This window comes from Aptenodytes forsteri, unplaced genomic scaffold, assembly GCF_000699145.1.
Source record: "Aptenodytes forsteri isolate BGI_AS27 unplaced genomic scaffold, ASM69914v1 Scaffold287, whole genome shotgun sequence".
NCBI classification, from domain to species: Eukaryota; Metazoa; Chordata; class Aves; order Sphenisciformes; family Spheniscidae; genus Aptenodytes; species Aptenodytes forsteri.
In genome coordinates, this window is record NW_008794854.1 from 26,932 (window position 1) to 41,289 (window position 14,358).

General features: G+C 47.5%; 1 protein-coding gene across 1 annotated transcript in view; it reads right to left on the reverse strand.

Annotated features, from left to right (window-relative positions):
* Positions 1–6,863: 6,863 nt before the first annotated feature.
* Positions 6,864–14,358, reverse strand: part of ILDR2 (immunoglobulin like domain containing receptor 2) — a 40,646-nt gene continuing 33,151 nt past the window's right edge. The window contains exons 7-10 of the mRNA XM_009274587.2: positions 12,276–12,392; positions 10,304–10,514; positions 8,721–9,414; positions 6,864–7,867 (exon numbers count right to left, since the gene is read on the reverse strand). Of these exons, the coding sequence (XP_009272862.1) occupies positions 7,832–7,867; positions 8,721–9,414; positions 10,304–10,514; positions 12,276–12,392 (1,058 nt within the window). The 3' untranslated portion in view covers positions 6,864–7,831. The remainder of the gene's footprint in view (positions 7,868–8,720; positions 9,415–10,303; positions 10,515–12,275; positions 12,393–14,358) is intronic.

The following is a 14,358-nucleotide window of genomic DNA, read 5'->3' on the forward strand; positions in this document are numbered from 1 at the left end:
CCCCGAGCAGGGGGGGGGGGGGGGGGGTATTTTTTCGGGTTCCTTGGGGGGCTTCCCCTCAGTGCTGTGCCCCAAGCTGAGGGGCCTGGTGGGTCTCCGAGGAGGGAACTTGCTTACGTGGTGTTTTTGACCCGGGGGCCACGGCTGTTGGCTTAGTAGGGTATGAATGTGAGGATTGAGCCTGCGTTCGCGTCTGGATCCGTATTTGCCAAGGGTGTAAAGCTGGGGCATTAATTCTGCACAGAGGCAGAAAACTCGAGTGGCGTGATGCAGCCCGGCATTTGGGAGAGGCGTCCGGAGTGGGCCTGAGCTCGCTGGGGCTTGACCAGCATTGCCCTAGGAAACAGGTGGCTCTGGATTGCTTCCCTTTCCACAGGGAGGAGACTGAAGAGCCGAGGGATGACGCGCCTTGCACAGGGAAATACAGACCAGAGCTTGGAGCTGCATGCACTTCTGCACCTGACTGCTGATAACGCCTAGTGGATATGGACCTAAACACATAAATGCTGTTCAGATTACATCTGCAAACAGTGTGAGAGTCCGCATCCATTATTTATAACATGGAGATGGGATCTGAATTAAGTTACTTGTTTATGAGAGAGGAAAAACATCAATCCAGAGTACTGCAGACATAAGCACGAAGGGGTCAAGCTGCCAAAAGGAAAGAACGTGTCTGCAGAAAAAAAGGTAAAGTTTCCCAATAAAATCCACAGGGAAAAAGTTTTTAGGTCTGCAAAACCAGGGGAGAGTTTCTCCTTTCTGTGAAGTAGTGTGGCTCCATGGGGCACTTCTAGGGATCTCTTGCATGGAAGGAGACGGGGCAGAATGTGCTTGTGTAAGTTACCCTGTGAGCTAGGTATGAAATTTATGAAGGGGTCTGCTGCTCCACTGGGAAATGTTTGGTTTATCGTCCATTAATCAAAAAAGAGTTGAAAACTGCTCGTGTAAACTGCTTGTTTCTTAGCAAAAAAGTGGGCAAATTGTTTGCCTGCAGGATAATAAAAAGGCAGATTAGTGGTAGCTTTTCCTGCTTTTATTCTCCATGGTGACAACTCAAGAGCAACAACTTTGAAATTGCAAGCATGGCAAATGTATAATGCTTGGAAATTGGGGATGGGGATGTGTCCCAAAAAGTTATAAAAGTGTTGTATTTTCATTATACAGAGTATTGTTATGTCCTTCTCCCCTCCATTTTGAAAATAAGTTCATTACAGGAGAGAAGGGCAATTTAAGTAAAATAACAACAGCCGAGTACAGCAAAGAAACCCACTCACTCACTGCATAATGGGGGGAAAATGGCTGTTGCAGGTGAGCAATAGCAGCAGCAGAAAAAAACCCAGCTCACTGATAAACAGCAAGAGGACTACACCCCTGGGCCGGGGCCTTCGACAGGGTCTATGAAAAGTCAGCAACAGCGGGTGCCTACCTCCCACCCCAGAGTCCCCAGACCGTAGCTTGTACAAACAGAACTAAAGGTGACCCTGCTGGGATGCATGATGGGGACAGTGTCGGTGCTCTGCGGACTGTTTGGCTGGGACAGGGATGCACAAGAGGCTCCTTTCACCTCCGAGTTCATTTTGGTGCTTGGGGGACAGAGGGCATGTTGTTCTCGAAGCACTAGTAGAGGCTTTGCAGAAAAAAAACCACTTTTCTATATAAAGTGAGCAGGTGTGGTGGAGAGCCACCATCAGGCATTAGAGATTAAAACCCTGCCATTCCCTTGAACTGAATTTTGCTTTTAAAATGAGCCTGTCAACTTTTAATTCATACTTTTAAACTCAAATGTAACTAATAGCATCTTGGAATCCCATTTGCTTTCTGTGACTCATGAAATGCTGCTTCTCTCTGCTACTGCTCTCACCAAGGACAATGAAAACTGAATGCATTTGCTTCTGTTGTTTGCACTTCAGAGCTCTGACTGCAGCTGCCCTGGGGTTGGAAACAATACTTACTCGTTTTGAAATTATGTTCAGCTTTAATTTTTAAAATGTTTCCCGTAACATCCCTGCTTGGGCTTGAGAGAATATCTGGAGGGCTTGGGGTTTTGTTTTGTGTATTCTGTAATTTTTGCTTTTATAGAGTGTAAAAATGTCTTTCTACAAAATGCCACTCACTCTACATCCAAATTGACCGGAACCCCTAGGCGCAATGCTGAAGGTTAACTGGAAATAGCCAAGGAAAGCAGAGGGGTCAGAGAGGGATTACAAGCATGACAAAAAATGACAGGCAGAAAGGGAGAGGTGGTGAAGGTCTCTCCTGGCAAAGGCCCCCAAGCAGGCAGGGGTGAATGTCAAAAAGCAATTATAAAGGTCACAAGAGGACTGTCATGGGAATCATGGCAGATTCATTCCTTTGTATTAGCTAACTTTATTCTTAAGATTCTTCTGTTTCTAATGCTGGTAATCCAGCTAGCATTTCTAAGATAGTATCAAAATGATAGCCATCCCATCACATTACGTAAATGGATCTCTTTTCTGAACTCCCAGGCAATGGAAAAGCGGCTTTAGGGGCCCCAAGTGATGATGAGGATGGTTTCAACGTCACAGCTGTTGTAGAAAGCACGTATGGCCAGTATAGCCCGATGGAGATGCTGTACCACAGAGATTTCCGGAGTCATAGGGTCAGATCTGCAGCATCTAGCTTATGCCAAAGGCCTCTTTGCTCCTGGACCCAGTCAAGAAATGAGCTAAAGCCCCTTTAGCGTGTTTCCACATGTCCCAAACCCTGTACTTAGTGACACAGAACAGATCCTCACCCACAACCCTGTGTGAAAGCTCCCTGGAGAAAATGCAAGATAGCTCCAAGTGGTTTCTCAGCAAAACAATCTCCACGACATTACATTTATTTTCGGAATAGCCCAGGCGTGATAAACACTGTGGTGGTGTATTCATGTACCTGTAACAGTTTGTGGTTGTTTCGACTTCTACAATGTTTTGTGATTGCTCCCTCTCAGGGATCTGTATTTGTACAGCCCAGGGGCTGTCCTGAACCTCTTCAGAGAAGAAGTTTTGGGAGGGACCTTGGGTCAAGAGAGACATAGTCCTTTTTGAGTGTATGGAGAATTAGCAGTTACTTTGCTCAAGACAACCCAGAACTGTAGGAGTAGGCTGGCAACTTGGCCAAGCAAAGCTCTTCTGCGCAATGTCAGATCACTCTGTTATTGGAGGAAGCTGGTCACAGCCCAGTGGTGGCATCCATTGTGTTAACTCTCCCGAAACCCCCTGAAAAAAATGCTCCAAGAATTCCCCTTCTCTCCTCCCTGCAAAAGGCCAGTGCCATCTTACAATGCCCGATACTTTCTTTGCTACTCCCTCCCACAAATTTCTCTGGCCAGTCTTAGGTCTGGAGAGGACTGGCAGGTAAGTCTCTCTGGTGATTGCAAAACCATTTGTCTTATGTTACAGGTGAACTGGTATTGCCCACCTAGAAGGGGCTTGTTGGAAGAGGTCAGGAAAGCAGTGTAACTGCTGATCCACGGGCAGCAGGTACCCAGTCACAAGCCAGAGTGAAAACCACAATTCGGTGAGCTACAGAGGGACCCAGACCTCAGAGCAAGAGCTGGGACCTCTTGGGGAAACTCAGCACACACAGCTGCCAATGCCGGCTGCAGGGAAGGTGAGGTGGGCCTGGGGCTCGCTGCTGATGGCCATCTCTGACCTAGTAGAAGTAACAAAGGCTAGGATGTTTACAGTTCTAGTCCCCTATATTATATGCCGGCACAAAGACCTGAGTAATTCTGGCTGCCTGTCTCAGGTGATGTATGTTGGAGTTTCTCAAAATTTGTAAGTATTCAAAGTGCTAGTTTTGTTAATTTTCCATTTCACTGGAAATGGAAGGGTCTGAGGATATTCGCACTGAAGCCACCCGCTGGAATTTTTACAGTGTACTTGATCCTGCTGTTGCTCTAAGGGCTCTTTTTAATTTTTTTTTTTTACAAGATTCACTCATCATCTTGGTTGTCTTCTTTGCAAGTCACCGTTGTGATGCTTCATTTTAAGGCCACAAAACCATCCTTGTCCTTGACATGACCCAGACATCCATATCCTGTATGAAAAGGATTTTAATCTTATGCCAGCAATAAAAATTGATCACTGGAAAATTTCTAATTTGAGACCCTATAATAATCGGGCTCATTATTTCCTGGTGCCAGCATTCTGCAGGTGTCGCAGAATGTCGCAGAGATGTTGCAGACACAAACCACTACTTTTCTGAAACAAGAGGCTCCTCTCAGCCTCTCCATCAGCCTCTGCCCCCCTGCTCCTCTCTGTTGCAAGAGTCACGGGTCATTAAGGTTGTGTAGCTATAGAGATGGAAGCCCTACTCTACCTCACCCCTCGCTTTTTGATTTGGTCCATTTGGTGCTGCTGCAGACACATTTCTAATGGGAAAAATAAAGATGGCCTGAGGACAGACGCTATCAGTAACTGAAAATTCCTTCAGATTTGTATAGGGAGACAGGAAATCTAAAATTTTAGAGCAAAGGTGGAGCCAACTGATGGGTGCTGCCCAGATCTGACTTCAGGGAATTAAGACCTGCTCTTTTTTTTGAGGTTGAAATTCTTATCATCTGGTACAACTCATAGAATCACTACTCATAAAATCTTCAGTATGTTTCCAGGTACTTGGATTCAAAAGAAATGTTGGGATAGTTCTTATGAACAGTTGTATCTACAATTAAAATAGTTTTCTTAAGAGAATTAGCTTGCAACTACTTATTTATAAGCTAGATACATAAAATGGCAACTTCCTACGCAGTGTACAAATGCCCTAAAGTACCAGCATCGAGCAAACAAAACTGATTCAAATAAATGAGGAGAAGGCTTGTATTTTTAATACACACACAACTCATTCCTGAGGGCTTGATCAAATAAACTACGGTGACTGAGATGGGGGACAGACATAACTGAAATGATTGTGACGCTCTGGCTTTCAGTATGATTTAAAAGCTATAGGTATTCAGAGACTGTTAAATCACCATTTTGGCCCCTTTCTGACATAGTCATTGTTGCAGATGCACTTTCAAATTTCTATGTAAAACGTTTCCTCAGTCTGCTGGATGTCTGATGGGAAAGATAGCAGGTTAAACTCCCTTGAAATTCATGGCATAGGGGTTCCCAAGGTTTTCGGACTAACAAAACATCAGCGTTTCTTGCTGCTAGTATCACCGTATGTCAGGGATGAAATGTTTAATTTAAAATAACATGTAGTGTAGCTCTGTAGACCTCCCAAGGCCATGGAGACCTCAGATGGCAACCACCTGCCTACCTCTTGTGAACTGCGCTGTGATTTTCCTAGGAACATAAAGATGAGAAAAGATGAAAATACTTAAAATTTAGTCTCTCCAGCCATAATACAAGTAGATGTAGTTGGCATGTAGCTGGCAAATGTAGTTGCTAAGCCGCTCTCCCTATTTGAAAAGTCATGGTGGTCAGGCAGTCAGGTCCCCAGTGACTGGAAAAAGGGAAACATCACACCCATTTTTAAAAAGGATAAAAAGGAGGACTCTGGGAACTACTGACCAGTCAGCCTCACCTCTGTGCCCAGTAGGATCACGGAACAGATCCTCCTGGAAGCTATGTCAAGGCATATGGATGGCAGGGTGGTGATTAAAGACAGCCAGCATGGCTTCACAAAGGGCAAATCGTGCCTGACTATCTGGAAGCCCCTCCGATAGGCCACGAAAATGATCAGAGGGCTGGAACGGCTGTCCTATGAGGAAAGGCTGAGACTTGGGGTTGTTCAGCCTGGAGAGGAGAAGGCTCCGGGGAGACCTTACTGCAGTCTTTCAATACTTAAGAGGGGGCTTGTAAGAAAGACGGAGAGAGACTTTTTACCAGGGACGATGATTTTAAACTAAGAGGGTAGATTTAGATAAGGAAGAGATTTTTTACAATGAAGGTGGCAAGACACTGGAAGAGGTTGCCCAGAGAAGCTGTGGATGCCCCATCATTGAAGTGTTCAAGGTCACCTTGGCTGGGGCTTTGAGCAACCTGATCTAGTGGAAGATGTCCCTGCCCATGGCAGGGGGGTTGGAACTAGATGATCTTTAAAGGTCCCTTCCTGCTGAAACCATTCTGTGATTCCATGATTGTATGCCCCTGCAGGCTAATTCTTGTCTGGCCAGGAAGACCCAGGACTGGGATTTCCAAAACTACATTCATCACTAGAGGAGCACGGGAGGAGAAGAAAGCCATCCTTTTATCAGTTCACCTTCTAGCATGAAAACTGCACTGTCATCAAATCTGTGGAGGTTATTCTTCTACTCCCCTGACCATTCCTGGTGAACTGATACAGCAAAGGAGTGACAGAGAAATGAATCTGTCATTTTTATAGACAACTGCAGTGACGTTAATAAATCTTGTGGTCAAAACAGTATTGCCAGAGTGAGCACCTGAGGCCAGACAGCTCCCCAGATTTCCAGAGCAACAACAGAGATGGCATTTCAGAGGCTGACAATGTCCGTAACATAACAGGGCGCTAAGTTGCTTGTAGGTGTAATAGGGATCAAGATACCAGACCTTAAAATGTTCCCATCATCTTCCTTCACATGATGATTTTAGCAGCTAAAAATTAAAGAAATGACTGCATTATACCCTATGAAAACCAGAATGTCAGGCTTCCAGATGGTGTGAAGCACTCACTTCTAAATTCAGCTGTTCCTGAGACAACAGCCACTAAAACCATGTCACAACTGAAGTGAATGAAATGGTTGTAAGTGAAAAAGGTGACTTTCAAAGCTTGTGTTCATCCACAGTGTTAATTCTTTTTCCATTGCTGTTACTGCTCTCTTCAATGGCTGGGAACAATGACCAGAAAGAAGTAATACCAGTAGCACAGAATGAAGATCTGCAGCTGTCCTCTCACTGAGACTTTCCCCCCTTTTTGCTTCTTTAAAACAAAAAGGCCACTCACTACACAGAGATGTCTGGTGGTGCTGGAAGCAGAGCGCCAGCAGGGCTAGAGCACTGCTTATGATACGGTGGAGTAGATATTCTAGCTTGAAGCTCTACACGGTCACAGCTCAGCTGCAAGAAAATGCAACTGTATCAAAACAAATCACAGTTGGGAATGGGGGAAAAAAACACATCATGTTCCCATCACAGTAAAAGCTACTTTGATCCACTTTCAAAACAATACATCAATCTCATCTGCAACTCTCATCACACAATGAACAGAACTAAATATATTGAACAAACCGGTCCATAATTGTGTGTCTCTCTCTCTGTCCAGCCCTCGCCAAAGTAACACCTCATCAGTCCTTTTCTATATTGTCTGAAAGGATGTAGACTTTCTTTCACAATTTAGGGCCTGATCAGCTGGAGGCAGTCTGCAGCTGTAAGAACAAGGCCTCCTCCCAGCATGGAGATGATACAGAAAAGGCTCCAAGTATAAGTATGGAGACAATTCTGATCCAAACAGAGAACTGAGGAGACAGAGAGAGCAAGAGGTATGCACACAGGCCTCTCTGCACATGAGACAGGGCAAGAGGCACAAAGGCAGCCTCACTTGTAGTTCAGGGCTGCAGGGACAGTAGGGACGTGGCTGCCTTCCGGCACAGAATGGAGGGCACTGGAAAGCAGGGTGCCAAAGGGAGCCCTGGCCTCATTTTCCTGGCAGACTCCCAGAGCCTCTGAGACCGAGTGCTGTTCATAGGAGTCTGTCTCTTATGAAAGCCTCGGCTCCCCCGATGAAACAAACAATTGAAACAAAGAGTCCATGGCTGGTGGCTGCGAAGGTTTGCGGAGGCCTGTCTTGCTTGTTGCTCTCTCTCTTTTCCAACGCAGTCACCTCACGGTATCCAGCCCATCAACATGACATGTCCACAACAACTTCAAACCACGAGAGACATCCTTGTTGGGAAATCGTTCTGAGAAGAAAGAGAGAAGAGAAACGTCAACAGGAAAGCACCCACGGAACAAACAAAGAGACTGATGTAGCTTTGACAGAGACACAACCGAACAGCAACAGCTTTGTCTGCTCCCACCCCTTTCCTCTCTCACACATGCCACTTAAGCTCAGGGCTAACAGCCAAGCTGCTCTAACGACAAGGTCTCCCCCATGGAGCAGACTTCAGCCAGCTCCCCTTCCCCAACAACCATGAACCCATCAGTCCTCACTAGCCCAGACTGTGGCAGGATGTTTTGTACTTGCTGGTATCCTGTGTGAGGGATGCCTTTGGCATGCATAGCCCCTACACACGCCCACGGGCATGCACCCACAGGAGTCTCATCTCACCCCTTTCAGAAAGACCTGAGGTCTCTTACACCATGCCTTGCTACTAGCCCTGTCCCAGTCCAGAAGAACAGAGCCTCTCAACCCTTATCAAGGATCAAGGCCAAAGCAATGCCCTGTAATTTCTGTAAGCGCTGGGTAAGTTCCCTTCCCTACCACGAGCCTCCTAAACCCTAGATAAACTCCCACTTCCTTGGATCACCAGGCCACAGATGCCAAAAACATCCCTTACCTCCCCAGTCCCAGGCACATCTGTCCCTCCCCTCCAGCATGGAGTCCTGTGTAGGACCTATTTCCCTTTCTGGCCTCCTACACCGAGTGACTGCCCTCTTCCCACAGTGACTCCCCTTATCTGGGGTTCCCCACACTCAGACTCCAGGCTCTACCCTCCTGGGGAGCCCCCCTGCCCCTAACCTCTGGTTAGTAACCCCTGCCTGGTGGCTCCCCGCTCAGCCTATTTAGATCAGGAACACCAGACATGGCCTCACTGTTTTCTTGGCATCCTTTTTCCTCTTCTTGTCAGAGGCATTGAGGTAGGCCTGCTCCCTGGCCCTGTACGAAGGGCCTCGGCTCAGCTCCCTCTCGCTGTACGGGGGCAGGGTGTCCTCCCCTTCCTCCTGCTGAGGCGGTGGTGGTGGTGGCTGCTGCGGCTGCTGCTGCGACTTCTCGGCTTTGTAGGTAGAGGGTGGTGACCAGGCATAATATGTTCCCCCTCCTCTCTGGCTGGGCTGTGAGCTCAGCTTTGAGGGGGTTTCACTGTGGTCACCGCTCTCATCGTAGCTCCGTGATTTCCTCTCCAAGACGCTGCTGAGGTAGGAGTGATCGTATTTCTGGCTCCCTCCAGGCGTCCGGCTCACCAGCCTGGGCAGGTGCTTCTCCTCATGGGCCCGTCTCCGGGGTGGGCTGTATGACCAGCCCCGATCCGAGTCAGTCAGCGGCTCTCGGTTCCCTCTGCTACGCTTGGTGTAGTACTCCTCCATGGAGCTATCCTGGTGGGGCAGCCCTCCACCACGGCCACCATGCGACTCTGACCGCTCGAAACGCCGAGTTTCCTGGCTGTCTGCCCGCCGGGTCCGCTGGCTGTAGGACTCTGCAAAGGCTGCCAGCTCATCCATAGAGACGGCCGGCACTCCCACAGAGAAACTCTTACGGGACAACATCTCGGACTTGGATCTCTGCTGGCTGGAGGATGGAAAAGGTAGTGTTAGAGGGCAGGATTCAGCTGCGCTCATCCCCTCGGCTGCCTTCACAGACAATGGAGGGAAACAGGCACTCCTGGGGCATGAATCATCTGACCTGTTTTCATCATCTTCTGTAGGAAGAGATGTATCACATCCTCGAAATCCCTGCTTCTCTCTGCTGACTGTAAAGGCAGCTTAGTGCACATAGCTCAGACTCTACATGTCTAATGTTACACGAGATTAACCCCAGAGCGCACCTCCCTTGTCCTCCAGTATGCAGAGTTGGACTTGCTTCTCCTTGGCCCCAAAGCTTGTAGGTGTATGTCCTGCTGGGAAAACCCAAGAACCTGGCTACAGAAGGTCACAGCAGGGCAATTTTGAAGCACGTTTAAAGACCTGGCACAATAGCCCAGTATTGAGGGAAGGAAATCCCTGCCATTGCTTCTGGGAGACTGGGCTGCTGGTATGTAAGGGAAGGATGTGATCTCTCTCTTCTAGGCACCAGAGTGCCAGTCCTTTAGGCCTGGAGTACAAGTCTTGCTGCACCAAAGCACCAGGGTGTGACTCCTAATAAAGCGCAACAGCACTGGGAAGTGCTGGAGGGATCAGGTACAAATCTCAAGAGAGTACTTTGAGAAGGGAAGCTTGGTTTCCTGTTGATCTCACTTTTACATCCCACCTGGAATGGGGCTGGTATCTAGCTTTGCCCACCTGGGTAGGCTTCAGCAGACTTGTGGGAATCAGATTCATTCCATCCTCATCTAATGACATCTCCAGATTTCATGTTTCTCTCTAACCCCTCTGTCCTGCTACGCAGAACCAGAGCAGCAGGAGTAGTATTCTTTACTACTTTGCCAGATACAGCTGCCTCCCAACACGGCACTCCTCACCTGTGCCGGAAACTGTCCCGCTCATCTCTGTAATCGGAGACAGCCTGTGATCTCGATGTGCTGCCCCCGCCCATCACTCCTGCCCAGTATTCAGCATCGCCATCCAGGTCCCCTGCAGGAGGCAGAGGTTTCCTTCGCACCTGGCGGTAGGGTTGCCGGAAGTTCAAGTCCTCCTCATGCAAAGAGCTGAGTTCAGAGATGGTGTTGTTATCTGCAGGGGAGGTTGCAGAGAAGAAATGAGATAGGCATCACATGATAGCATGTGTGAGAGGGGAGGAGAGGACAAGAAGGCTGTGGTGAGCACAGCTGCAGCTTTTTCAGAAAGAAGCTGAGCTGCCCTCCGTTAGGAAAAAATCAAAATGGAATCCAAGGCCCTTCTCCAAACCCTTGACCGATCCTGCCCAAGACTCCTGGGGCTCAGTTTGGACATCGAGCTGCTGTTGGACCTACAGGTCTTCTAACCTGGTAGCTGGCAGCCAGGTGGGATATTCTAAGGGTATCGCAAATGGCATCAGATGCCTGTGTTCCAGATAACTGATTTCGGTCTTCATGCAGAAATCGCCCCTCCGCCCTGCTTCAGTAACACATGTGAACTCTCCGCCCTCATGAGGTGATCGCTGAGCTTGGTGGACCATCATCACAGCAGTTGTGCCACCTCCCCCCTTCCTGGTGTGATACAGGCTCTGGATTTGGCCTGACTTGCCCAGTTAAAACAAAAAACTCAAAAAAAGATTAAGAAAAAAGTAAGAGACTGAATCACTGTCAGTCTCTACCCCGTCAAGCATGTTGACATCTGGAGGCCTGACACACCAATCTGGAGAGGTCTTTTTATAGTAAATCTTGTGGGTGGAGAAGACAGTGTGCTCAGCAATGACTGTTTTAGAAGTATATATAATTTGTTAGTTATGCCTAATCTGTACAGAGCTTTGATGTAGTGTCATTCCCTAAAGCCCTTACCTTCATTGATTTGCAAGATCTCATGCGTCCGTTTTAAATGAGCCTCTACCAGTGCCTAATGTGGGTTAGCTCTGTGCAAGTCGGATGCTGCCCAGAGGAACTGAGCCCCCAGCCTGCTGCTGTCCTGCACACAGAACAGCTGGAGGACAAAGCAGCACTGCAAGCTCTCCTCATGCACACACCTTGTCCCACCACTGTACCTCTGCCTCCTAATGTGGAAAGATCATCACTTGGGTTTGTGTTCTGACACCCATTAAGTGCAGCCTCAGCCTTTATTTAGGGAAATAAAGCTTGCAAGTGAGGAGTTCCACACAGAAGCTCAGTTCTGAGTTTGCATCATGTCCCTATTGACCACCCTCCTCCCCTTCACCTGCAGTTGTCTGACTGCCAAGCCATCAGTACTGATGCGTGTACCACCTCTCATCTTATCTTGACCAGTGCCACAAAATCTGACAATCCCCCGGTTTCTTGAATCTTTCTTGTAGTCCCTGCTCCTGCAGGGCAACAGCCACTCCAAACTACCTTTCTGCATCCTTCAAACCACACTGTGGTCATTGCAGCCCACAAAACACGCTTTCAATAAAAACATCCTGCTCCTATTTTGCCATGCTGGGAATTTACGTGCACCACACCGTAAGACATACAGAAATTGTGAAGACAATATCCCAGCTATTATCACACCACAGGCTGTAGAAGGCATGAGTACGGACTTGGCTTTTCAGATGCTGATGATCCAAAAGTTCAATTATCCGAGTGGACAATTTTCATGAGCATTTGAGTATCCCTCACCTTGTTTGTTCTAATTAAGGATGATTAGGTAAGCAGCAGATCTTTAAAATCAGAACATACCTGTAGATGCCTAAAATCTAGACTTTATCTGCCCCAACTACCATATCCTGGACATCATATCCTAGAGGTCGGCTCTAAGGCAAAGCCAGTGAACTTTTTAACTATGAATTTGCAGTCTTTTTCAGGTCAGTGAAAAAAAAAAAATCAAACCATGCTCGTTCCTCACATCGTTCTCGCATCCTCCTAGCTGGGTCAAACTGAGCCAGTTCTTTCTCAACATAGTACAGCACCTTCATGGAGTCCCTTTCCTTGTCAGCCTGGATCCTGTACCCTTTGCGCACTGCTAGGGAGAAAAGAAAAGCATTAGAGGAAAACACATTTAAGTCCAAGGAGACTTTCCAACAATACCACTTCTAATAGTTGAGCTCACGTCTGCAGGCAGGTAGGCTGCGTCTTCCAAAACAGAGTGAGTCAGTCCTTGCTTCAGAAGAAATTTGTCTGTAACGTGGGATGTGAAGTTGTGAGCAGCTGCATCATTTATAAAGTTTGCAGTAACAGCAAAAATGGTTTGGAAATGCCCAATCTGTACAACCAAATGCATCAAGTGGTGTCATTGCCACAGAGTGATTCCACCTCCCACAGAGGATGGCAGAGAGAAAAGTAGCACTCATTTCCCCTTCCTCAGCACTACAGAAAGGATTCGTCATGGTATGGGAGAAGCAGTCCCAGAAGATCAGGCTTCCTCTATGCAGCAGGGGCCATAAGCTCCCAGCCTGCAGGGGAAGCAGGTGGCTGAGCATTTGGGAGCTGTCACTCTGCAGGACCACTCCACCCTCCCATCCCTATGAATTCTGCTCACACAGGCTGAAGAGCATGTGGTAGGAGAAGCTCCAGAGAATACAGAAGGAAACACACAAAGTCCCACAAAGTACGTCACACCGCTTTGAGATTTATACCGAATCCAATGATGGGGCCAATCAGGTCACTGGGTAACTGTGAAACTGCCTGCTCTGGCATTCTTTACATGCTTTATTTTACAGAAAAGGTATGTCTTACACATACATTAAGCGCCTGACTCCTGGGACTACTCCATTTGCAGGGGAAGCCTGGACAGCTTTTTTGGCTTTTCCACATTCCTGTGTGTAGAAAAGAAGCCCCTACACACCTGGAGCCACAGCAGCTCCAACTCTGGCAGGCTGGCTCCATGCACACTTTACCTGCTAACCCTCTGAACAGCCTGACTACCTCAAGGCAGGTCTATAGTCAGCAAGCAGAGAACTCCACCTACCAGGACTTTGAAGAAAATACCTGCTTTTACAGCAGATTATTTAAGAAAGGTCTCAGCCTGGGGCTATTTCAAGATTGACAGAAACACCAGTCTAAGTACAAAAGAGAACTACAACCCTCAAATTCAGCCTCATTAGAGAACTGTCATGAGGACAATTCACTTAGCACTACAAAATGGAACCTGTCTGCCTTGCATGGGGTTAATATGTTCCCTTGTGTGAATACTGCAGTGTTGCATGAGCGCTCCTCTTGTGGCACTATTTAAATACTTGGACGGTGGTTTTGAGCCAACCTGTTCTTTCTGTTTTATCCCACACCCCGATACATCAAGCTACTAACATATGGGTTTGGTAGTACATTGCATAGTATGCACTGTGTGGGCTGAACAAGGACTTGGCAGAGGTATTCTTAGGCACCTTCTGTCCTAAACTGCTGTGCATGTGTCTGTGCACTATTAAATAACCATGCTCTGCTTCAGAAACGGCTGTGCCATAGAAATGGGTAGAATGATTCCTGTAATAATCCCGCAAATTGCTTCAGGAGGGAAGCGCTTTACTGTGGGTTTTGACTGTGCACATGTAAGTAATTACATCTTGAAATATTACCTTGTGTATCTGTACTTGGGAAAGGTATTAGATGTTAAAACATAGTATGGGTCTATCAGGGTCCTGCTTTCAATGTGTCTCCAGATAGCTTAGCTGACAGCAGTCTGGAGTTTCGCCGTGTTTTATTATCCCCACGAATGTGTGCACAACGACTGCAAATGCACACAGTGATTTACAGAACACAAGGAACCCTGTCTCTGCCTTCCAAAGTGGAAGACCATCACATTTCTTGAAGTGAGGTTGCTGCTATGAAGAGGGGCTGGACTGACTGGCCTCAGAAGCGATGACTCCTGCTGCACTGCGTGAGCAACAGCAAGGCGAGTTCTCCACCTCACCATCGTGGCTGACCTCTGTCTGGTACCTTGCCAGGAAAGAGGCCTCTCGCTATTCTTTCTTCTGATGTGCCTACTAGGAGCT